The sequence below is a fragment of the Alligator mississippiensis genome, chromosome 9 (assembly GCF_030867095.1).
Source record: "Alligator mississippiensis isolate rAllMis1 chromosome 9, rAllMis1, whole genome shotgun sequence".
In the NCBI taxonomy this organism is placed as follows: domain Eukaryota; kingdom Metazoa; phylum Chordata; order Crocodylia; family Alligatoridae; genus Alligator; species Alligator mississippiensis.
Window position 1 is genome coordinate 36,477,889 of NC_081832.1, and position 26,209 is coordinate 36,504,097.

General features: G+C 50.0%; 1 protein-coding gene across 1 annotated transcript; it reads left to right on the top strand.

Annotated features, from left to right (window-relative positions):
• The first annotated feature begins 235 nt into the window (after positions 1–235).
• On the top strand, positions 236–18,288 carry SLA2 (Src like adaptor 2). The gene is made up of 8 exons (XM_006266047.4): positions 236–659; positions 5,400–5,549; positions 5,708–5,807; positions 6,826–6,912; positions 9,288–9,391; positions 16,517–16,666; positions 17,143–17,275; positions 17,687–18,288. Exons 2-8 carry the CDS (start codon positions 5,462–5,464, stop codon positions 17,814–17,816), a joined length of 792 nt encoding a protein of 263 aa, XP_006266109.2. The 5' UTR covers positions 236–659; positions 5,400–5,461; the 3' UTR covers positions 17,817–18,288.
• Positions 18,289–26,209: the final 7,921 nt, after the last annotated feature.

Here is a 26,209-nt window from a genome sequence, read left to right on the forward strand (position 1 = left end):
GTTTAAATGGGGTCATGCTGAGGAAAAGTTTGGGAAGCCCTGGTATAGATGCATGTTGCTGTGTGTGTACATGCATGTAGATGGATATACCAGTATGAGGGAAGTAAATGTGTATATAAATAGACACACAGCTGTGTGTGTGTTTTCCGATGCAGGTTTCTGTTGGTATTCACATATGTGTGCATGCGCATACACACATAAGTCTACATCTTTCTAGGGGCACATTTGAAGCAGGATGTTGTAATAGCTGCTGTCTGAACAAAAAGAGAAACATATTGTTCTTGACTCCTCTTCACCATTTGCACACATCACAGGAAATGTAAATGGTTTGTGGGCTCTGAGGCATCAGCCAGCTCCCTTCTCTCTTAAACACTGCACACTCAATATAACCAATAGCAGCAAAAGACTTGGCTGACACTTCTGGTAGCAGAACACAGCAGAACCCCTTACCAGGGTGCTGAGCAAAGGCATCTACCACCTGGAGAGCGTTCAGTGACGGGATTTACACAGTGCTAGACCATTCCTATGGTGAGGGAGATTCTGCACTGCCAAGAGTGACCCACTGCCATGGGCAGCAGCAGATTTCACACTGCATACGTTGGATGATATCATCTTGGTTCTGAAGAGTCCCACAGAGCCTTCACTGTACTGAGAATCAAGTAAGTAGAGCTAGATATTGGGACTGGGGCCCTCCAGTCTACAGGGATGTTCTGAACAAGGAGGGGTGGAATGCACATAACTAAAAAAGCACTTTAAATATAATGCCTCTGTGTAACACCTCCATCCTGCCACTCATCCCATTCCTCAAGGGAGACATTAAAAGTTTCCCAACAAGCTTTCCTCCAGCACCATTCTGTGAATTTGTTACTGAGTTAAGGTCAGACAAGAGGGAGAATTGTGAGCATACTATGGAAAGCCAGGATAATACAACTCTCCCATTGTCCCTTCTGGGCAAGGAGCTCAAAGCACTTTACAATGGTGGTGAAATAAAGCTTTCACATTGGGGGTTGTTTCACCTACTGAAATGCAGCCATCTATGGCGCAGAGCACAGCAGCTCTTTAAAAACTTCCCAGCATATGGCACCAGTGCTTAACACAGGCAGTAAGAAATACTGAGCAAGTGGGTCATTGTTTTTAAATAAAGCATTTGGATGGGTTGAGAGGGGTGTTTTAGTGGGCAATTGGAAGTATGATATGGCCTTCAGCAATCCTGTGGTGGGAATTTAACTTAGAAATGGCAGTTAACCCATGCTGGCATATGAACAGCACCTTTGCTTTTTTAAGAGTTATGGTTTATTCTTTAATAAGTACAAATAGAGTTATTGGTGTTGCAGCTCCCAAGAGGGCTGGTTCTTGGGAGGGAGCACTCAAGAGGGACGGTTCTTGGGTGCTCCCTCCAGTTCTTCGGTGCTTTCTAATGTTGCGCTGAGGCACTGCATCAGTTCTGATTCTAAGAACAGCACTTTGTGCTGGCCCTGGTTGTTCTGCACAGCTCTTTCTCCAAGCCATCCGTCTTGTCTGCTTAGGACTGAGCTGATGCAGGGGTTTGCCACTCAAGATATTTAACAGGGACTATGGTTTCCCTGAAAGGGTTAATGGTGAGGCCCTGAACAAAGATTTCAAACTTGCTTTCTCTGTCCAGAAGCTGAACACTGGCCTTCTTGCCTTAAGCTGCCAATTTCCCCTTGCTGACAGCTGATGATGGGCTCAACAGTGTTTCAAAAGCCCACTTGGCCAGGTGACAAGCAATTAGGTTTGCTTCCTCTTACCAGCACCAGCAGAGTGATTACACTGCAGGTTAAACTGTCAGCTATAAAACAGGAAAGTACAAAACCAGTGTCCAAGGCTCCCTGGAAGCATCTGCTCTGACTCATATACAAGACATCTGCTAAGTCTGTGCCTGAAGAGCAAAGCCATAAGATCTAAATGTAGCTCAGAGGTAAAGAAGACGTTCATTTCTCTGGCCAGCCTTACCCTCCCTTTGTATCTTGTAGGACATGAGAGAGCAGCATTTCCTCAGGTGTGTGGAAGGACACCTCTTAACCCAGTGGTGCTCAACCTTCTGGAACCTGGGCTGGATGAGTGGAGTGGGGTCAGTTCGCAGGCCAGATACATCATAGAGGCAGCATGCAGGGTCGGTTCATGGGTGCAACCCCATGCATTGGCCCAGCCCTGTGCACTGGATCTGGCTGTGGAACAACCCTGTACACTGGCTCAGCCCTCCAGGCTGAATCCAGCCACAGAGTGACACTGTACACTGAGCCAGCCCCATGCACGGCATCCAGCTGTGACTCAACCCTGCATGCTAGCCCAGCCATACTCGCTGAATCTGGCCATGGATAAAAACTGCATGTCAGTGTTAATTGCTACCACCACAACCCTGCTGCCAAACTTTGGTACCCACAGGGAACCTCATAGACGAGATGACATGGCCCTGTGGGCCAGATTTAGCCCCCAAGCCAGAGTTCGAGCACCACTGTTCTAACACAAGGCACATACCATGCACTGGTTTATGAGGGCAGGCCTGACCCTGCCTAGTTTTGTGCCCAGCTTAGTCATGACTGTTCTTTGAGCTATCTTGCCCTTTGAGGCAACCAGCATTGGGTATAGATGAAGATGGGATATGGGGTTAGATGGACTCCACCAGTCTGACTGGCCTAGTTCCTGGTCCCTCTGCTCTTAGCCTAGAACTAAGAGCTCAGCTTGCTCTCTTCCCATTGTGGACAATTTGATAGGACAGCTCAACAATGACACAGGTAAATTGCCCCGCAAAACTGACTACCAGTGGCCTCCTTCTCACTGACCCTCAATATGCCTTCCCTTAGCTGTTCCCCCACTGCTCCTATGTCAGGCCTGAACCACCTTCCATCCCTTCCTTTGTAAGTGTGCAATTCTCTCGCCTTTTCTCTGCTGATTTTCTGTGGAAGGAGACCTTCTGGGATGCCTCCAGATTGAAGCCAAGGAAATTCATTTTGCTAACCCCTTCTCCCTTAGATTCATTTTCACACATCCAGTGTTCCAGTTCCACTGCTGGCTGTGGGTACATCCCCTCCAAGATGGGAGGGAGTTCTCCTTCCCCATCTCTATCCAGTAGAAGCTCGGCAACAATAAACCCTTGGACCAGTTGCTTTCCTCCTTAAGATGAAATGCAGTCTCTCCCACGTGCTTGAAAACTAGTCACTTTAAGACATACTTATCTGTGGCATCGCAGTCATGCCCCTCTTTGCTCTTTTCCCTGTTACCAGGGGAACTGCCTTCACCAAGTGTTACAGGGATTCTGTGTTCTCTCTGACATCCCTCAGCACCATGTTCTCCCTGGCTGAGTGCAAGATCTGGTGCACTGACCCCTGTGGGGCAGGCCTGCCTTTTGCTGTTCAATCTGATTTGCATGAAGCAGGTGACTCAGGGCTGCTTTGCCATCCCTGCACCTGACAGAATTAGTTTTACTGAGGAGTTTGGGGGTTATTTTCACTCTAACTTCTCAAAGCAGTAAGAAGCCATATTGGACTGCTTACACCAATTCTCAAAGGGCCCAGGGACTTAGTTCCTCAGTGCTCAGAGGACCCAGTGGATTGGAAGCCCCAGTCATGCATTTACTATAGGCCCACTGTATACTATACCAACTATAGTAGTTAGGCAACAGTATCCTAAATTATGTGTGCGTGTGTCTGTGGCTGAGGACTGGAAGTGAGAGGAGGGTGTTCCTGGCCAATGGCCTGTTGTTGTTCCAACAGCCTGGCCATCCCAAGGGTTCAGCAAGCTGTTCTTCATAGTTCATGCACAGGCCCTTCCCTGGCCTTGGTAGTTAGCTGTATGGAGTGCAGGAAGTGGTACTGCATGAGCTGGCCACTCTGCCCCATGCAAGCAGGGAACAAGGGTCTGCACAAGCTGCCACACCTTCCACATTTATGTGGGAAGCTGATTGCTTTAGCTAAGGGAAAGCAGGGCTTGCAGTGTACTCTGGAGGCAGGGTGGTGCTGGGCAGTATCACAGTGCCAGATAAGAGCAAGGTAGGCTTGACAGCAGGGAATTTGAGCAGCAAGGTGGGATGTGGGAGAGGGGGAAGGGCCCTAGCATAGGGGTTTGACCCTAGGAGTGGGGTAGGATATGGCATCGGAGAAGGCTGCATGTGCTGAGAGTTCATGGGCATGCTGCAGAGCCTGCAGTACTGAGAGAGAGAGTGCTGTGCAAAGCTCTGGCTGGAGCAGTGGGGAGCAGTTGAAGAGCCCTAAGGGTGAGCCTACAGACAGAAGCCCACAAGCTAGGAGCACTGATTTGTTTGTTGGTTTTTCTTTTTTTGACCTTTATTAACAAATCCAACTTATGAACTAAATGCAACATTTAAATATACATTTAGACCCCTTAAATTGACATAAAGATATTTATTTTCCATCCACGGTGCTACCTTATCTCAAGTCAATGTCCACAGAATCTTGTGTTTTTTCCTCTTCCTTCCAGTCTCTGACAGTTCCTTTATGTTTCAGTTGATGTTAAGTTTTTGTTTCCATCTCTATATAATAATTCACCCCCTCCTTTTCTTCAGAATGCTACATAATATTGATTTCATTATCTTCTACTTAACTCTGCTTTTTAATTTTTCAATTTATGCCAAATTGTTTTTAAGTGTTAATTCATAGCTCTTGGACTTTCCTTCTATATTCTATTTTCTTTTTAAGTGTCTGGTTTGGAGGCAGAAGAATCTTTTTTTTTTAGCAAATTCCAAGAATTTCCATCAAATTTCTAAGTCAGCATCTTTTTTCCTTCTCCCCTGTAGACTATTGACTTGATAGGACAACTTTTCCATTACTAAAACTTCCCAATCCGTCAGTGGTTTTAGGGGTGTCACTTCTCTTCCAGGCTTTTGTAACTGAAATTCTTGCAGCTACTACAAGATGAGTGGTCAATTCCTTATGACTCTTATATGCTAGAGAGTTTTGAGGAAGGTTCAGTAAAAACACTGAAGTATTATCTGATAGCTGTTATTTCCCTCACCACCTGTTATTTCCTTCACCTCAACCTTCTTCTAGAACATGTTGATTCTGGGACACATCCACCGTATGTGACAGAATCCCCCAAACTGACCACACTCCCTCCAACAATTGCCTGTTCCTATACCTTACATATGTTTAATTTTAATTGGGGTGAGATAACACTGATATAGGAGTTTTAAACGTTTTTCTTTTATTATGATGCAGATGGATATGTGAGGACCACTGTTCCAGATGGTTTCCCATTCTTCAGCACTAATTTTTGATCCAACATCAATAGCTTATTGTGTCATCAATACTGTTGTTTCTTCTAGATGGCTATTTAAAATTGCTTTATATAATACAGACAATACACCTGTGTGTTTCATAAGTGTGACCACTATTTTCTCAAATTACTTGTTGGTTTTTCAGATTATGCTTCCTGCTACAGGGCATCAGAGCTGTGTGTTGATCCCTACTGTCTGCCTGGAGTAATGGGAAGTTTGCCCAGCAGGAGCAAACAGATTGTCGTCCAACCCAGTCCATCCACCCCCATGCAGTCTCTGGTGCCCATTCAGGAAGGTAGGAGTTGCTACTCCTTTATACCCTGTGCAAGAGGGCTGAGCCTTCTACGTACACATCCACCTGCACCAGCACTAGCAGGGAAAGGCAGCTGTTTATGAGATGCTGTTCCAGAGATCAATGCTCCAATGTCAATATCTCTGTGCCTCTCTTTGCAGGTCAGAACAGCTATGTGGCTGTTGCCCTGTGCAATTTCCCCTCAGGGGAGGGGACAGAGACCATCCTGAGGATGGGGGAGTGGCTGAATGTCCTTTCAGAGTAAGTCAGATCAAAAGTGATGTGGAAGCTGCAAGAGCTCAGTTGTTGTCAGTGCTACTCTGCCCAGACCTAGGCCCCTGCCCCTCCACAGAGCTCAGGTACAGTCTTTTGAGAGTTACCTTCATTCTATGGTAGGCAACAGGCTCTGCAGCATGCCCATAAACTCAGCACTCAGTGTACAGCAGGGGCGGGCAATTATTTCGGGTGGAGGGCCGCTTACTGAGTTTTGGCAAGCCAGCGAGGGCCACATGACAGGTAGCCAGGGGCAGATAAATATTGATTTTCTACATTTTTTAGGGGCCCCGCGGGCCGGATAGAGTGGCCTGGCAGGCTACATCTGGCCTGTGAGACACATTTTGCCCACACCTGGTGTACAGGGTGTCTGCTTCCAGGCCCTCTTTAAGAATGACTCTGGAGTGAGAAGTGGCTGTCAGTTCTCTGTTGTCTGGCTTCCAGTCACTTCAAAACTGCTAGAAGATGTTTCTGCAAGCTATTGTGTATCTTCCACAATCCTTACTGAAAGCTCTCTAAGGCATGCATGTGTTCTCTGGCTCAGAGAGGATCCTCTCCCCTCTACTGAGTTCCTGCCCTGGCTGAGGGCTGGAGTTGTAATGGAGACCTGACCCAGTGAGTCCAGACCTTACTTCAGATCAAGCCTTGTGCCCACTGGCACAAAAGTGCAAGTGTTCATTCAGTGCTGGTTTGCTGCATGTGGCCTGCAGCTGCCACAGCATTGTGACCTCATGGCTTCAGGTTCAGGAACTCCCGACTGCCATTGGGGAGCATGATCAGCACAGCAGGTTGAGATGGCAGATGGCTGGCTGCTGGTAGGGGCAATAGGAGCCATCACCTGGTGAGGATAGTGGCTCCCCAGAAGCGGGTAACAGCAGCTCAGCCTCAGGAGATGTGCCCTCAACAGTGTTCCAGAAGATCTCAGCACCAGAAACCAGCCTCAGCCTAGCCTCCCCTGCTGGAGGCATGTGGAATTGTAATTAATGGAAGACTATTTTCCTTGCAGGGATGGTGAGTGGTGGAAAGTGGTGTCTTTAGCATCTGGCCAAGAGTGCTATGTGCCCAGCAGCTATGTGGCCAAAGTGTGGCACAGGTAGGTGCTCCTGCTCTCTGTCTGAAAGGGCACAGCACTGACTGGAGTAAGCCTGCAAACCCTGGGGCAGAAGTTATGATGTCATATTTGTACTGAAGCAGTGCCCACAGTTGTGGCTGGGTACCCACTGTGATGGTATGTGCAAACACAATGAAGGGCACAGTCCCTGTACATTTCTCCACCTGGTAAAGCCAGTCACCTTAGAGACTAACTGGTTCAGAGAGGCATACACTTTTATAGGTGACAGCTATGGCATCTGATGCAGTAGGCTGTTGTCTACAAAAACTTATGCCTCTGAACAAGTCAGTCTCTGAAGTGCCATCCTGCCTCCATTCCTACACTTGGCAATGCACAGGAGACTAATACTCCTGGGCAAATGTCTGCATTGCAGCCCAAGGCCATGGCCAGCCAGACAGGAAGAGATGAATGGGAAACATGAAGGGTGAGGACAGCCATTGCTGTGCAGGCTGTAGATATCAATGACCCAGGCTTCTTCCCTCTCATCCCCATAGAAGTCAGGAGGTGTCAGGGTTATACTTTGCCCTCAACAGTGTTCCAGAAGACCTCAGCACCAGAAAGCAGGATTCACATGCTAAGCTGTTCTCTGTGCTCCTTCTGGAGCTATCCCCAAGCCATCCAGTCATACCAATTGTCCCTTTGTGCTGGTGGTTTGTTTAGACACTAGATCCCCTAGGCCTAGGGGATCTCCTTCAGTGGTCAGATGGCAAAGACAAGAGTCCTTTCTGACCAATTTGGGGTTGCAGAAGGGGGGAGATGGATTTCAGGTCTAAGGCAAACATGTCTTGGTGTGAGCTCTGGTGGTGCACAGCAGTAACTCAGAGGTCTCTGGGCTGCAGAAGATTCCTGAAGCATCTGAGGGCCCCTGAGCAAAATGTACTGCCCATATACATGTGATACCCCCTCCCTCACCCCTCCTCCCCCAGGTACTATCCTACTGCAGCTGCTGTCTCTTGCTCCTTTCAACAGAGCAGGAGGAAGACATGCAGACATGACCTTCAATTCCCATTCATTCTAATCCAAAAACTTCCAGTGTGATCCTTCTGTCTCCTCTCCACTAGATCTCCAGACCTACTTTATTTCTATATTTTGGTACTGTGGCATCACCTCAATGCTGTCCTCGTAGAACCTCTGGGCAGGTCCTGTACAAATGCATGCAGTATTGCTGGCCCATTGTTTAGAAAAAGGAATTTTAGGTCAAATTTTCCCTGAAATAAAATGTAAATTGAAACCTACCCAGGAGCAGTTTTACACCTGTAAGTGCAATTTAGCATTCAGGCTTTTGTTGGTTAATTGCACAGTTCAACCAGTTTGTGAACAGACACAATGCCAATGGTTTTAGGCATTTTGAATATTTAATATAATACATTTATTCTGGGAAGCCTGTAAGAATGGGCTTTCTTCCTTTTTTTGTCTGGATTCCTTGATCTTTCTGGGTGCTGATATAGCCTAGTGCATGGCTCTGGCCTCAGTGTAACTCCTGGTGCAGGGCTAAAACATGTTTGGCATACATGTTTCTGCAGTCATGAATCTGGCTGCTGACATTCCCCTCAACAGATAGTGAGCTTAAGGCCTGGCTGCTACTTCCATCTATTGGAAATTAGAGGCTCCTGTGCATGTAATGGCCAGACCTGCAGTGCAGTCATGGTCACTGCAGCTGCATGCTCGAGTGAGGTTTCCTCTCACCATTTTGTCTTTCCCTGAAGCACCAGGAACTTCCCAGAACAAATAATGCTATAAAAATGTATGAGAGTCTAAGCAACCAAGAACTGGGCTCAAGCCCTACAGCTTCATGACATGGTGCTGTTTCCTATTGGCCTCTTTACCAGGAAGGGGCAACATGGCTCTGCTGGCTGAAAAAGAGGGGCTCATTGTCCTGCTCATTGTGTTGTTGTATGCTTCTCGTCAGGTCAGAACCATGTTCCAGGCAAAGGGAAACTGCACTTCAGGTCTGGGTGATGCATATAGTCTAGTCTAGCACCTAACCAATCAAGCAGTTGCTTACAAAAGTTTATACCTCTCAGAATTAGTCTATGAGATGCCACTCTAGGCTGCTTTCTGCCTGACTTTGGACTAACACATCTATCTACCTTTCTCTACATCCCAGCTAGTGAGGTCTTTAGGTATTTCCCAGGGTAAAAGGTGAAGCCTTAATGTAACCAAGAGAGATGGAAAACACTTTGATCCCCTCTACTGCATCCCCTGCCAAGGCACTACTGTCCCCACACCATGCTCAGTCCTGTCTCTTCATCCAGAGGGAACTGTCACTTTGCACAGGGCTGCTGCCCTGAGATTAAAAGCAAGAAACCTGCCTGTTGCCAGATGCACAGCAGTCAGGGACCTGTTATCTTTTACAGGTGGCTGTACGAGGGCATTAGCCGAGAAAAGGCTGAGGAGCTGCTGTTTCTGCCTTACAATCACAGTGGTTCCTTCCTGATCAGAGAGAGCCAGACAAGGAAAGGTAGGGGAGTTTGCCAAGCCATGGCACAGGTCTATCAGAACTGTCAACCGAAGAGGAGGGAGGGGCTGAGGATAACGTGGATGCTTCAGATTTGCAACAGAAGCCTAGGCACCCTCTTTCCCACAGGTACCAGGCTCATGAGAGTCCAGTGGTTTCCTCTGTCCCATACCACTGAAGGACTCCAGGAAATTGTTTGGCTGAGGCTGGGCATTCTCCATCCTTTCTCCACCCCACAGAGCTGCTTACCTTCCCAGAGGGCTGCTCTCTGCTCTTGAGGGTGAATGACTGTGAAGGGCAACACCTGGCTGTATGTGCCCAGAACACAGTGCTACAGTTATTGTAGGAACTGATGAAGAAGGTTGTTCATTAATTGGCCTCAGGGCTTAAAATCTTCCATGCACACCAAACCAAACTGACCCATGAACACTCCAGAAGTACATAGATAGGGGAATCAGCTCCAGCTTCCCTCACAGCCCTGCCAGCTCAGGGAAGTGAAGGGAGAAAGGGGAAGCAAGAGGCATGGCCACTAAGCTGCACACAGCTGGCTACTGCCCCAGTGAGGGGCAGATTCCTGCTCCCAGGTGGAAGGATAGTTCTAAACTACCTTTCCATTCCTTGGGCTGGAAGCAAGCTGAGCCTGAAATGTCTGGGTCCTTCAAAGCAGGCTGCAGCTGAAATGGTCCCCAGCATGACTGAAAGCAGTCCTGGGGCACAACTTAAGCCTTACAGAAGTCCAGGAGCCTGTTAGAGAAGCTTTGTGTCTCCCCTGTACAGAAAAAGTAGAGCTACAGGCCAGGAACTGACCTGTAACATCCAGTGAAAGTGGTGATTTTATTAGCAATGGACCTAACAGAAGAAAATGCTTGCTGGGGGAAAGGGCATGTTCTGCATTTCTACCAGCACCCTCCCACCATAGCACACAGTGACTTATTATCTGCCTTGTAATGACGACCCACGTCATCCTGAGAGGTGAGTGCTCAGGCACAGACTAGGACTGCCAGGGCCCACTGTGGCTAGGGCAAGTTCCTTACAGAATATTTTCTGTTTGCCATAAATCATAAAACAATAGCTTTGGAAAATACCTCAAGCAGTCATCTAATGCAGACCCTACAGTGAGGCAAGATCTAATGTATATGGATCATCCCTGAGAGATATGTTTGACCTGCTCTTAAACTTACCAGTGGAGGAAATTTCCCATCCTCCCTAGGCAGCTTGAGCTAAATGCTTCCCTACCCATATAGTCAGAAAGTTTTTCTTAATATGCAAATATGTTACTGTGACCGTTTTTCCTACACCATTTTTTTTTTGAAGCAAATTAAACTAATTTATTTTTTACCTTTACTAGCTGACATGGTAAAATGCTCTTTATTAACAACCTTTGATATTAAATTTAGAAAAAGCAGACTGAGCGGGAACATAATAGGCTAAACTCATCAAGTTCCTTCACCCTTCTAAATGGAAGCACTGGAAGCTAATGTGTGAACCACTTAAAACCATGAGTATTCCCCACAAGCTCCACCTCTGGTGTGTTGTTTTACTGCTTCATTGACTTCAAATGGGAAGAATTCTTTTCAGAAGTGAGTGCCTGCTGGCATAGGAGCTAGGGTGGTCAAATTTTAGATACACGGATCCAAAGACTGAGCAAACAGTTACTGACTGAAGGTATCACTTGTCTCTCCTGCAATGCATTGTACATTGATATACATGGTGTTATTAGCCGTATCTCTGATCATTCACACCTGTAGCCTAAACTGCCTGCCTTGAACTGTGGTTTCCTGCACACACATTATGTTTTCTGTTTCTTGCTAACCCTCTTCCCCCACTGTACAGTCTTCAGGCAGAAAACTTCCTGTAGCTTTTGGTTAAGCAGAGACAAGCTATTTCAGCTCCAAAAAGGACCACTTTTTTCAATGAAAATTGTGACACATGAGAGAACCATCTATCCACTGATTTGAACTATGCTCCTGAAATCTTTCCAAACTTAGAAAGCTAAGTCAGGTATCCCTCAATGACAAGATAAGGTAGTAAGGACCAAGATCTCCTCTTCTTGGAACTGCCACAGATGGGAAACCCCTTCATCTGCAATCATGCCAATGCCTTAAGTCAGGGGGTGCCCACCTTTCCTTAGACACGTTGACAGCCTGACCTGCCTTTCTGTCTGGCATGAGAGCAATCAGTATCTTGTACCTCTAGAGTCAGATTTAGTTCCTGACCCTTATCCTACCTTTTCCTTTTTTTAATCTTATCCCCCTACATCTAATGCTGCCCTGGACATCATAGTAAATAATTCTCTTTCCTCTGCCCTTACCATGGCTCCCCAGTAGAGCCCAATCTGTAGGACAGATGATACACTTGCAGAGAAACCTGTTCTGACCTTTTCTGCTGTTCCTTGTAACACCATGTACCCCAACTCTCTGGGAATCTGCTAGTGCTGCCCTTTGCACTGAGCTTCTGTCTCAGACATGCTTCTTTCCCAGGGCAAGACCTGTTTTCTGTTTTAGTCTCTGTCTGTTAGAAGCAGTTTGGTTCCCTCTTTTCTAATGTGCATTTAGTACCTCCAATGTGAGGTACTAAATTAATGTGCATCAGGCTGTGCTAATGCACAGTAGCATATTTGCATGTTTTTTTAAGTGATGCATAATTCACAGTAGACTATTTTACTGTGCATTAGTATACTGTCATGGGGTTTTTTTACATAAAATAGTCTACTGCACATTAAAGTACACATGTAAATGTACCCTCTGAGTCCCTCATCCCCACAGGACAGGAGTTTAACACACCAGAGAGCTTAGTCTGAGCCCCCTTTTCCTGCTGCCTTGACTCAGCTGAGTGCCAGGCTTAGGCAGCTGTGGAGCTGCAAATATGAAGGAAGCAAAGTTTCTCACTTTGCTCCTCCTTCTCTAGGGAGCCTGTGATGCCCTCTTTACCTACATCAGGCAAAGACTTCCAAGGGGCTCTTCCAAACAGAATTGGCGGCAGCTAAGCAGGTTGCTTTGCGCTAAACTCATAAGCATGTCACTCTAATTTTGGTGCCCAAGTCCAAATTTTAGTCTCAGAACCCTTGCTTATTTGCCAGCTAATCCTAATAGGAATTTAAATCCCCAAGGCACTTCTGTTGAGGCATAAGAACATAAGAACTGCCATTTACTGCATCAGTCCATAGGTCTGTCTTGCCCACTATGTTGTGTCACACAGTGGCAGAGAACAAATGCTGAATGGAGAGTGAACAGGGTTTCTTTTCCCACTGTTCCTCTCCAAACTGCTGCCTCCAGCATTTAGGTCCAAGAAGTGTTGATTCAGAGTTTGAACCCCTAACTTCTTGTTCAATAGCTACTGATGCACCTTTACTCCAAGAACTTGTCCAATCTGTTTTCAAATTTAGCTAAACTGTCAGCTTCCATGACATCTAGTGGCAATGAGTTCCACATATTAATTACAGGCTGTGTAAAAAATAACTTCTTTTGTTAGTTTTAAACTTATTACCCACTACTTTCATTTTATGACCCCTAGTTCTTATATTGTGAGACAGCGTAAGTAATAAATTTATATTTACTTCTGCTTCACCATTTAGTATTTTGTAAACCCTTATCATGCCCCGCCTTCAGGCATCTCTCTCCTAAACAGAATAGGCCTAACCTCCTTAGGCTCTCTTTATGTGGAAACCCCTCCAGGTGTGGGGACCAAAACTGGGCACAGTATTCAAGGTGTGGATGCACTATGAATTTATAAAATCAAGTCTCCTAGGTGACTGAAGATCTGTTTTAAAGAATTGCTGATACCCTTCTCTCCTGCTATTCCTGTGTCACATTTTAGGCTTTTTGTTGGATTTTTCATTTGTTTGTCTTTTACTGTCTAAATAGCATACAGTTGTGTTATAGGACAGGACTCTCTAACTGGCAGCCCATGGGCTGCATATTGCTTACTTGCAGTCAGTGGGCTCCTGCCTGGGCAGCAGACTTATGACAACAGCACTCCAGGTCATAGAATCATAGAAAAGTAGGGCTGGAAGGGAGTTAATCCAGAGGTAATCTAGTCCAACCCCCTGCTCAAGACTGGATCATCCCTACTGAAACCATCCCATAGAAGTCCTTGTCTAACCTATTCCTAGAACTACACAATCAACCCTGTTATGTAACAAGAAAGTTTATGGCCCCAAAACACCAAAAGCACCCTAACTTATCACAGACAAAGCAGGGAACGAGGGCTGTCAGTGTCTCCTGCAAGGATTGTTAAAATGTACTTGAGAGATCCAAGGAAGAGGGCAGTGCCTCCTGCTGCAGAGAAAGGCAACCCCCCCCCCCCCCCCCCCCCCCCCAGTCTGTACCAATCCAAGCATGGGGTAAAATTCCTTCCTGACCCCAATTGTGGCAATTGGGCTGACCCTGAGCAGGGGGGCAAGACTTAGCCAGGAACTGGGTTGTAGCCCCAGCAGAAGCATTGAAACAACCCAGTCAAAATTTCCAGCATTGGCTGCAGGCAATACACCAAAAAACAAAAACAAACCAAAAACTCTCCCCCTGGCCAACCCTGGACACTCGTAGTAACTGGAGGGGAGAAAATTCCTTCCTGGGCCCATGTAGCAATCAGCAAGGCCCAGAAGCGTAGGAAAAGCCAAACACCCTTTGTTCTGCTCTGCAACCTGGAAACAGCAAGCATGACTCCACACATCACACCCTCTAACTGCAATGCTAGACCTCCCCTTTCTATATCCCGTCCATAAACTTATCCCAGCGCCTCTAATTGTCTCTTGTAATGAACAGTTTCAAAGCTCTGCTTCATTCTACTGGTGCTCTTCTCCAGTATACGCCTGCTCTGGGCTGCAGATCTTTTCTCATGCTCTCACAGTGATCTTCAAGGGAAGGGATGGGCAATTATTTGGGCCTGAGGACCACATAGGACAGGGATGGGCAATTATTTTGGGCAGAGGGCCACTTACTGAGTTCTGGCAAGCCATCAAGGGCTGTGTGGCAGGCAGCTCAGAGCAGATTAATATTCATTTTCTAAATCTTTAAGGGGCCCCATGAGCTGGATAGAATGGCCTGGTGGGCCGCATCTGACCCCGGGGCCACATTTTGCTCACCCCTGATATACCAGTTTTGATGAGCTGTTGTGGGCCGGGTCAGGACCCCACTGCCATGCAACAACTCTCCAAAACTACCTATGGGGCTCTGGATGGGCAGGGAGCCGTGTTTGGGTGCAGGATGGATGCAGTCTACTCCCTGCACACCCTACCCTGTCAAGGGTTGGGGGGGCATGTACTGGGGGGAGCTGCCTGGGCACTAATTCTTGGGAACCAGCTGGGGTGAGGAGAAGGAGGGGGAGGCGGGGCGCGTGCAGCAGAGCTCACTCAGTCCGAGGCTGTCCCTTCAGTGATCTGCATGGGGCAGCCTGCGCCACGCTCCTGCCCGCGCCCGCAGCCTGACCCCGTCCCTGTCCCCGTCCCCGACCAGTGTGCAGCTTCTGGCAATGCTGTAGCCCCCCAGGTGCTGCTCTGCTCCCTTTGCCTCCAGCGGGAGCTGCCTGGATGAAACTTCCTCCCTCCCCCACATGCCCAGAGCGGCGCAGGAGGAGCAGCCACCGCCGGAGGCGACAGAAGCGGAGCCGCACTCGGCTGACGCAGCCCGCCGGAAACTTCGCGCGGTCGCGGGGCCTGGGCCGCTGCCGCTGTTGTGCGACTGCTCCCCTCCCACCGCTCCTCCTCCCCCTCCTGCCTCTGCTGTGCACTCCGAGCCAGAGGAGTGTCAGCTGGGCGCGGAGTGGGTGGGGAGCAGCCAGGAGCTGGAGCTGGAGCTGAGCGCACCGCGCTGGGGCAGGAGCCGCCTGGCTGAAGCTCTCTCTCGCTGGGAGTGGTGCAGCAGGGGCACGGACTGCAGCTGGCGGCGAGGGGGCAGAGCAGCCCTGCCAGCTTGGATCCCGGCCAGCATGTGCAGTTTCTGGCGGGGCTGTCCCTGGCGTGGCTGCAGTTGGCTGGGTGCTACTCTGCTCCCCGTGGTATCCAGCAGTGGTATCCTGCTGCGCTACTCTGGGCAGGTGGGTGGGGGGCGGCTCCTACTGGAGATGAGAGCACAGCAGCGCCAGAAACAGCCCCGCCACAAGCTGTGCACGCTGGCCAGGGCCTGGGCCGTGGGGCACAGGCAGGACCGCAGCACGGGCTACTCTGGCGGGCACGGGTGGAGCTCAGCCCCCTCCGGAGTGCCGCGGGGGCAGCTGCAGGCTGGGTGCAGTCCGTTGGCGGGCTGGGTCTGGCCTGCGGGCCATATTTTGCTCATCCCGTTCTTGCGGGGCAAGGAAGTTCCTGGATTTCCAGTTCGTTACAACACATGCCAGACATAGCTACTGCTACATCCAGTGCTTATCCATACGCTTCTTGAACAACTCCAATGAAGAAGACTAGACAACTTCCCTAGGCAGATGCCTCACTGTTCTAACAATGAAGAAATTATTCAGCGATAGCCAATCCAAACCTACTTTACTACAATTTCAAGCCATTGGTATGTGTCCTATGCCCTGCAGCAAGAGAAAAGGTATTCTTTCTCTTGTATGTGGCAGCCCCTCAGACACTTCAAGACTACTATCGTGGCCCCTCTTAATTGATTTTTCTGCAAGCCAAACATGCCTATTTTTTTTAGCCTGTTTTCTGTCAACTGCAAAAGTTGCTCACCAAGCATTTTGTGACAGCTTCCAAATCATTAATAAACATTAAATGGTCCAGGGGAGACCCCTGTGGGACTCCGTTCAAAACCTCATTTGCCTGTGGCTATTGAGCCAGTTGTCTATCCACCTTGTAATTTTGTCAAGCCTACATTTCTCCAGCTGGTTGTGCTATGTTGCTCTTCAGTTGGCTGGGCCATGAAATTCCAAAGTCAATCAGAATACAGCTTGCTTGTGCTATTTATAGGAAACACCCTCCAGAGACAAGGAGTTGGGGCCCCTAGGTACAATTCACGTCCCAGAGCACCACTTGTTGCCCGGTGCTTGCAGCCATGTCCAGCTTGTGTCATTGCAATGCACCAGCAGTACCATGGAACACCAGCCTACCACTTTCAGCACAGAGCTGTCCTGTAGGGCCTTAGTCTCCTCTCATCCCTAAGACCACAACAGTGACCCTGTGCTCTCCTTCTGCAGGCTTCTACTCCTTGTCTGTCAGGCGCACAAACCACTCTTCCTGGGATTCTGTCAAACACTATCGCATTAACCGTTTGGAGAATGGCTGGCTGTACATCTCCCCGTGTCTCACATTCCCCAGCCTACAGGACCTGGTAGACTATTACTCTGGTAACAACCCTGTCCTACATTTACCTCTCTTTAATGGCTGCACAACATTGGGGCTGCCTGGGTTTAGTATGTGTGTGATGTTTACAGCACAGAGAGTAATCTTTCCCAAAAGGGTAGTCCCCTACAATGGTACCATGCAAATGGAAGAGAAAGGGGTCTCATTAGAGTCCCTTCTGTCTTGGGCTACACAGGAAGTTTGTGGATCTCAGTAGCCATTGCACAACCCTCAATTCTCAACCTAAGATCTTAGGCAGGCTGTGCATATGCAATGTGTGTGCATGGGTTTGCAGTGTAACAGTACAAGCAGACTGAGCATGTGCAGGCTGTGTGCTTGTGTGCAGTAAATACAGGCTGTATGTGTGCATAAGCATACAGTGAATGTCGGCTGTGCATGTCATTCTATGCCCCTGTGGAACATGCACTCTTTAGCAGAGACCATGGGAAAACCACTTATCTGTCCTTGCTTCCTTGCCTAGAAATTGAGGGTGGGCTGTGCTGCCTCCTGAAGGAGCCCTGCTTCATCCAAGGGGCCAGCTCAGCACCTCTGCAGAACCTCCCTCCACCTGTGATTATCAAGAAGCCAGCTCTTGACTGGAAAGAGCTTGACAGGTAGGAAGCAGTTGACAGAAGGGAACACAGAGGAACCTTGTTCTTCTCTGCAGTTACTCAGGGCATCCCACTTTACTTCTTTCAAACAAATACCAGTAAAGTCACAGAGTGCCCAGCAGGATCATCTGGGTGCAGCCAGGCAGGGTGCTCAGAGAGCTGGCATTTGGATGCTGAGCCGGGGGTGGGTGGGGAGTCTGACTTGGGACTGGAGAGCACTAGGGACCAAGGTTCCAGCAGGCAAAGAGGTGGTGGAGGGGGGCAGTCATTCACACTGGAGGTTGGGCTGTCTCCAGGCTGAATATTTTGGTTGTAAGACCAGTGTGACCAGGGTGTTGGGCAGGATGGGTGCTAGTGTAAATTTGTGGGGCAGGCAAGTAGACTGAGGCTGAGCATCCTTTCTTGTGTCTGTAGCTCCATGCTGCTTACAGAGGCTCCATCTGGAGGGGAGGAGGACTCCCCTGTCAGTCTGGGCCTGCGGGAAGCCATCAGCTCCTACCTCTTCATGACAGAAGAGCTACCCCTGGAGCATGAGAAGACATGATAATGGAAGAGCCCCTGAGAGTGTTACACTCATCTGGAAGAGGGCAGGGCAGGGCTGGTCTGCCCTGGCATGTCTGCAGCCCCATGATATTTATCCCATTCCCATGCTCCCAACTGGAATTATCAGTCCAGTACTCTAGCTAAGGTAATGTATTAGCTGCATGGCCAGAAACATGTCTCTGTTCTGACATGGCTGGCTGGCTGTGTCCAAGCTGCTCCCATACCCCTGGCCTTACCCTTTCACTGAATTATACCTGGTGCCTGCTGGTTGAATTCTTCTCTCCATGAACGTAGGAGTCTGGCTGAGCAAGTTGCTATCTGGAAATCTGAGTCTAGTCCATCAAGCCAAATGTCTATCTCAGTGCTTTTCTTTGATAAAACAGTGGCCCAGTTCAAGTGGTTCACAAAATAAAAGTGCTATGAGCCTAGCCCAAGAAATGGAACCAGGAGTATTGTGTAGCTGCCAAATAAAATGAAACGCAAATATTTAACCAGCTGAAGCGTGAACTGTGGAAATGGCACCTGCGTACCTCTCCTCTCTTTGGGATGGGTGCCAGCAACAAGGCAGGAGTTTCACCCAATTTAGCTCATTTAATGTATCCAATGAGCTGTATACAGGTTGAGTTCCCTAATTTCATGCAAAGTCTATATGCAAAATTTGGACCTATTTAAACTGTCTGAAGACTTGGGCTACATGTTCTAAGGTCTGTACAAAGCTAGGGTTTCCTCTGTACAAAATGCTCGTCAGCTGGATGAGCTAGAAAAGGTGATGGAGTTAAGAAGGTTTCTTTGAGGTTAATTTCCTTATTTTGGCAGGTCTCTTCTCTCCAGAGCTTTAATAGATCTTAGCCTTTAGGACAGAAAAATACATTTGCTTTGAGAGCACTAGATAATGAGCAAGAATACAGTATCAGACAGAGCCCGATTCTAACAGGGAACTCCTCCTATAAAAAAGTCTATCTGGGAGCAAGAGGGCCACAGAGCTGGCATAATGGGCAGGCTCCTGCAGCTTTAGTGGTATAGACTAGTGACAAGCAGGGCCCTGGCCCTTGAGGTGTCATTTAAGTCTCCCTACACTGTCTTCCCAGCATCATGTCTTCAGTTCTCCAGCAGTCCTGCCTTCATGCCACTGCTCTGTATCTTCCTGCTCCTGCTATGGCCCTCTAGCAAAGGAGGCGGCAGCAGGCTGCTTTCCTGCCATGTCATCAGTCTATTCCAGGGGTGGGCAATTATTTTGGGTGGAGGGCCGCTTACCTAGTTTTGGCAGGCTGTCAAGGGCCGCATGGGTAGCCCCGCCCCTTGACAGGTGCCCTGCCTCCTGGACACCATCTTGGGACCAATGTCCCAATGTCTTGGGACCAATGTCCCAGGGCCAGCACCATTGGGGCCCAAAGTGGGGGGGGGCGGGGAGCTGGCCCGGCTCCATAGAGCCCCTGCCGGCTGGGACCCTGTGCTCCTGCCACCCTGCTTTGAGCCCCGCCAGCACTGGCCCCGGGACACCAGTGTGGGCCCCATGCTCCCACTGTATCCCGCACCTGCTCACACCCAGTGACTCCCCAGCCCTGCGGTACAGGCAGGGGGCAGTGCACAACCTCGACCCCCTGCTTGCCGGCAGGGAAAAAGCTGGTGCTGAGCACGGGAAAAAGGGGCTTCTTGCCCTCCCTATGGCCAGCACTCCTTGCTGCAGGCGCTCACAGCCCACATGGGGCTGTTTGGAGCAGGCATAGGCATCCCCATGTGGGCTGCAAGTGGTTACAGTGCAGGGCACCGGCCATGGGGCGAACAAGGGGCCGCTTTTCCTCAGCTCAGCACCAGCTTGTAACCTGCCCCTGCTGCCAGCCTGGGCTCTGCTCCAGCTCCAGGCTCGCTCGTTGGGGCTGTGTGTGGCAGCAGCAGCTGCGGCCCCCCCCACTTCCTGCACCGAGCAGTGTTGGCTGCTGCTGCCTGCCCGGAGCTTGCGCACTGGGCAGCCCACAGGTGGCAGTGGCAAACACTGCCTGGTGCGGCAAGTGGAGGGGCCGCAGCTGCTGCCATGTCGCAGCCCCAACGGGTGAGCCCGGAGCCGGCACAGAGCCCAGGCTGGCAGCAGGTCTGGGTTACAAGCTGGTACTGAGTGCAGGGGTGGGGAAGCAGCCCCTCGCCCAACCCAACCCAAAGCCCTGTGCTGCTGCCACTCACAGCCTGCCTGGGGCTGCTTGTGCCTGCTCTGGACAACCCCGCACAGGCTGCAAGCAGCTGCAGCAGGGAGTGCCGGCCACAGGACAGGGCAGGGTCACTTTCCTCCATGCCAGAAAGGAGCAGGGAAGGAGCCTGGGGAAATGGTCATTTCTTGCCTGATTCGGATGAAAATTGCAGGGCATGAAGCCTGCCAAGTTGCAAGGAGATAGGTGCAGCGGTTTCTGTGAAACTGCACCTTGAATTGTTCAAAGTAAAACTTGTGTCACCTGTGTGTGTTAAGGCAGAGCAGGATGAAAAAAGCAGGGATGGTAGCCCCTTCTGAGGCCATGAAGCCTGGTAGGTTTCAAGGAGATAGGTGCAGGCAGGGGTTTCTGTGAAACTGCACCTCAAACTGTTCAAAGCAAAACTCACGACGTGTGACTTTTGTGTGTGTGTTAAGGCACAATGGGGTGAAAACAGCAAGGACAGTAGACCCTTCTGAGATCATGAATCCTGCCAAATTTCAAGGAGATAGGTGCAGCAGTTTCTGTGAAACTGCACCTCAAACTGCTCAAAGCAAAACTTATGATGCACACGACTGTGTGTGTGTTAAGGTGGGATGGTTTGTAAATTCAAATAAGCACCAAACCTCACTAACCTTATCACCAGAAGTAAACTTCCTACAGGCCAAAACACACCAAATGGATCCAGACCATGCCATGACAAGAAATGCAAAACTTACCAACATATCTCTGGTACCCCCACAATCACCCCACAACAGAACCATTACCATTCCTGCATCTTACAGCTGCACCTCCAGAAACATATATCTTATCCAGTGCAGCAAATGCCTTGATGGAAAATACTTAGGAGACACCAAGCAATGACTGCACACCAGAATGAATGCACAACAGAAATCTATTACACACCAGAAATCTGTGGGGGCACAGTTTTCACAAAAAGCCACTCTGTCTCCAATCTCACAGGCCCAATCCTCAAAGGGAATTTTCAAACCACTTCTCACAGACGAGCATACGAACTTCACTTCATCAACCTCCTAAATACAGAAATTCATGGACTCAATATAGACAGACATTGGATTTATGACACACTATAACCTGCCCAACATCTGATTCCCTAGGTACCTCTCCACTTTTACTGGCTACATCCCCCTCCCAGCCTGTCACTTACCCCAACACCTCAATTTACATTTTCACTGACTGGCCTTCTTGCCTGCATTGCATGCCAGCCTCTGGCTTCTTTACTATTCCTTCCATCCAGGAAGAGCGCACACACCAACTGCAGATGTTTCCTCAGCCTGATCAAGGGTTTTAAACATGAAAACTTGGTAAGCTTTTAGGGTAAGCATTTAGGCCTCTGATGTCTAGGGGTGACATCCATTCCGCAGCTCCACACCATCCCTACACTGCGGCCCATGCCTCACAGATGGCATCCCAGGCAGCTAAGCTATCCTGGAACCTCTCAATTCCACTGTAATCAGCAAGCCTCAGACCTCTCAAAGATCTTACAGGTCTGGCCTTTCCCTAGCCAGGACTGTGCATGCGTGTGGTGGCTGGAGGTTATAAGGCACCTCCTACCCGCCTTTCACCAGGGAGGTTTGCGGTCCTGGCATTTCTTCGGGGCTGCTGTGCCACTGGCAGTCCCAACAGGCCTCCAACCCTGGCAGGGTGCATTTTTAGGTCATGCGCAGGACCTGGGGTCTCCTTCTTCCCCATAGCCCCAGTCCATACCTCCAAGTTCATCCTGGCATGAAAGTTCAGCAGGGAGATGCTCTTCCCCTGCTGGCTGGTGATATAGTGAGTGCTGCCTCCAGCTCTGACAGTGGGGCATTAAATGGTTAAAAAAAATAAAATAGATTTGGACAGAGTGCGGAGGGTTGCATTCACTCTGTCTGCACGTGGAGCTTGGGGAACCCCAACAGTGGAAGGTTTACCTTCAGGAACACCAGCTGCTTCACCAAATCAGGATCCAAGGAGGTGTGGTGGGGTGTCACAACAACCCCAGCAATGCTGAACACCCTCTTGCTCAGAACACTGGTTGGTGGACAGGTGTTCCCGGGCAACCATGGCCAGATCCTGCCACATCTGGCTGTGGCTTGCCCAGTAGGCCAAAGGGTCACAGAGCAACGGGGTTCCACGTCCTCAGTGAGATAGGTAGCCACTGAAGCCTCCACACTACCTGCCCAATACTGGGGTCTGGTGCCTCTGGACCCCATGGAAGCTTGGGAACTGGTAGAGGCTCTGGATAATCAGAAAGGGGCAAATATAATGTCCATCTTAAGAATAGGGAAAAAGGAGGATCCAGGGAACTACAGACCAGTCAGCCTCACCTCAGGCCCTGGAAAGATCATAGAGCAGGTCCTCAAGAAATCCTTTTGTAAGCACTTGGAGAAGAAAGTGATCAGGAACAGTCACCATGGATTCACCAAGGCAAGTCATGCCCAACCAATCTGATTGCTTTTTATGACAAGACGATTGGCTGTGTGGATGCAGGGAGAGCAGTGGATGTGATATACCTTGACTTTAGCAAGGCTTCTGATACAGTCTCCCACAACAGTCTTGCAAGCAAACTAAGGAAGTCTGGGTTGGGTGAATTGTCTGTAAGGTGGATTGAAAATTGTCTGGATCATCTGGCTCAAAGGGTAGTAAATCAATGGCTAAATGTCTTGTTGGCAGCTGGTATCAAGTGGAGTGCCCCAGGGGTCACTCCTAGGGCTGGTTTTGTTCAATATCTTTATCAGTGATCTGGAAGATGGGATGGAGTGCACCCTCAGCAAGTTTGCAGATAACACCAAGCTTGGGGGAGTAGTAGATACCTGGAGGGTAGGACTAGGATTCAGAGAGACCAAGACAAACTGGAGGACCAGACCAAAAGAAATCTCATAAGGTTCAATAAGGACAAGTTGCAAAGTCTTGTACTTAGGACAGAACAATCCATGCACCAGCACAGACTGGGAGCCGACTGGCTAAGCAGCAGCATTGAAGAAAAGGACCTGGGGGTTACAGTGGGCTATAAGCTGAATATGAGTTACCAGTGTGCCTTTGTTGCGAAGGCGGCTAATGGCATACTTGGCTGCATTAGTAGGAGCTTTGCCAGCAGATTGAGGAAAGTGATTATTTTCCTCTATTTGGCACTATCGAGGCCACACCTGGAGTACTGTGTCCAGTTTTGGGCCCCCTACTACAGAAAGGGTGTGGACAAATTGGAGGGAGCCCAGTGGAGAGCAATGAAAATGGCTGGGGTACTTGACTTCTGAGGAGAGGCTGAGGGAACTGGGCTTATTTAGTCTGGAGAAGAGAAGACTTCAAGGGGATTTAATAGTAGCTTTCAACTACCTGAAGGGGGGTTCCAAAGAGGATGGAGCTCGAGTGTTCTTAGTGGTGGCAGATGACAGAACAAGGAGCAATGGTCTTAAGTTTTAGCAAGGTAAGTTTAGTTAGATTTTAGGAAAAACTCTCACAAGGAGGGTAATAAAGCACTGGAACTGCCCTACCCAGACAGGCTGTGGGAGGCTGTTGCCCAGGCTACCCTCTATATTCAAGTTGCTCACCAGATCATCTCCTGTGGCCAAGACCAAGTCTAGAAAAGTGTTACCTCTGGTTGGCCCGAGCACTTCCTGAGTCAGGTACAGTTCTTTGATACAGATCAGGAAGCAATGCGACCGATCTGACTTAGCTGAGTGTTCCTACCAAGCAGAGGCAACCCCACCCCGGGATGTGAGGAAGCCAGTGGCGGATTTGGTGCCTGGGGGGAAAGGACAGAAGTTGCCAAATGGCTGGAGGCACCAGATTTGGTGGCCGGGGGGTGGGGGGGGGTGCCAATCAACCAGATGTAAAGCCAGTGGCCCCCAAAGCATGGAGCCTAGGGCGGATGCCCTGATTTGCCCCCCTCTCAGGGATGGCCCTGCTCCCAAGCAATGTCTGGGTAACTGAAGTTGCCCATGACAACCGACGACCATGTCCTATGCGCGTGCGGCCTCTGCCAGTTCTTGAGAGAACTCCAGATCGAGCTCTTCCCCCTGGTTTGGTGGTCTGTAGTATACACCTACAGTTAGGTCTCTCTCACTGTGTCCCCTACTGTTGTTTGACCCAGAAGGTTTTGAGCCACTCTTGTTTGGAGCTGCTGTCAGCCTCCAAGGAGGTGTACTGCTCTCTCACAGACAGCTACACCTCCACCTTTCTTCCCTACTCGGTCCCTTCTGTGCAGGGTGTAGCCACCTATGGCTATGTTCCAATCGTGTGAGGAGTCCCACCAGGTCTCTGTAATCCCTACTAGATTGGAATGCCCACTGGAGAGTAGGAGGGCTAGCTCCTCCTGTTTGTTCCCCATGCTTCTGGCATTAGTGTATAGGCACATGAGTCCTCCAATTGCGACCTTCAATTTCCTGTCACGCTGAGGGAGAACCATTCCCTCAGCTCTTGCAAGAGTGGCTCTCCTATTGTCCACAACTTCGGAGCACCCAGTGTGCCAGTCCCCAGGCATGCTCCAGTCAGTCAGTGTTTCCCCGTCCCTTGGTGATCTTGGTTTAAAGCCCTATCTAGAAGATCGGCCATACTGGCCGAGAACACAGACTTACCCCTTTCCAGGAGTCCTCTCTCCCTAAAGTGTGCACCGTGGTTGAAGAAATCAAAGCCCTCTTGGTAGCACCACTACCAGAGTCATTGGTTCACTTCTTTGACACATCCTTCCCTCCTAGGTCTGTGGCCTACAACTGGAAGCACAGAGGAAAAGACTACCTGCGCCCCAAAACCCTTGAGCCCAGCCCCCAGAGCCCTGTAGTCACTCATGACCTGATCCAGATTACCATATTTTCGCACATATATTCTGTGGGGTATACGCGATTTTACAAAAAAAATGGATGGGTGCAGGCTATATGGGGGTGCGGGCCATCCACAGACTTATTTTTCTCTGCGGGGGGCCAGGCCCGGGGCGGGCTGCGCTGCCTCCCCGCTGGGCCCAGGCAGGCCGGGTTGCATCGCCACTGCCACTGCTGCAGGGGCCGGGGCCGGCTGCGCCGCCTCCCCGCTGGGCCTGGGCAGGCCAGGCTATGCCGCCGTTGCCACGGAGGCCAAGGCGGGCTGCGCCGCCACTGCCGCGGGGGCCGGGGCGGGCTGCACTGTCTCCCTGCTGGGCCCGGGAAGGCCGGGCTGCGCCGCCACTACTGCGGGGGCTGGGGCCAGGGCGGGCAAGGCTGCATATCCTCCCCGCTAGGCCTGGGCAGGCCGGGCTGTGCTGCTGCTGCCGGGGCGGGCCAGGCTGCGCCGCCTCCCTGTGCATACACCGCCACGGGGAATACACGGGTGCAGCGTAAACACGGACTTATTTACAAAAATACAATTTTCCACGGGTTATACTTGGGTGCAGCTGACACCCGTGGGTGGGGTATAAGCGTGAAAATACGGTACTCCTGGCCGTGTCACATATGCCATGTATGCCCATATCCTCCAGTTGGAGGGCCAGATGAGCCTAGGGATCCTCTCTGCAACATCCTGGATGCAGGCCCCAGGGAGGCAGCAGATGCCATGGGCTAGGGGCTCCGAACAGCAGATGGGTCCCACGGTGTCCCGCACAAGGGAGCTCCCCCCCCCACAACATCTCCTCTTGGGGGTGGCAGTTCGCTGACTACCCACCTCCTCCTCTGGTGTCACCTTTTCATGCATGGTGAGGAGAGCATACCTGTTGTGCAATGCCAAGGGAGTGGCAGCCCTGGCCCTGCACGCCCTGGAGCCTGAGACGAACATCTTCCAGGTAGCTCCAGATGGGTCTTTTTTTTGCCAGCCTTCTTGCTGGCCACCTTCTCCTCTATCATCTTCTTCATTTAGAAGAGCCTGACTGTAGTAGTGGGCCCTGATGACATGAAGTCTGCCTACCTGGGCTTGGAGCTCATTCACCTGGGACTCCACAGACCTCACTAAGGAGCATATACCACAGGTGGGGGTGACCTTGCACCCATTCCCAGTTGCTGGCAGCCGTGCCAGGCAGCCCCCACAGCCTGGTGCCAGGGGCTCCATCTGGGTGGAGGCCTCAGTGGTACAAGGGGAGGGAGCAACAGCTGAGGCGGGAAGCTGCGGGGTGTGATGCATCCCCACCTTTGTATGGTAATAGGCTATGCTACTACCCACAAACTGGCTTAGGAACTGGCCTGCAAACTGCTTCTCCTGTTTGCAGTCCCTGTTCACTGGCTCCCTGGTTACAGGTGAATTAATTGAGTCTGGT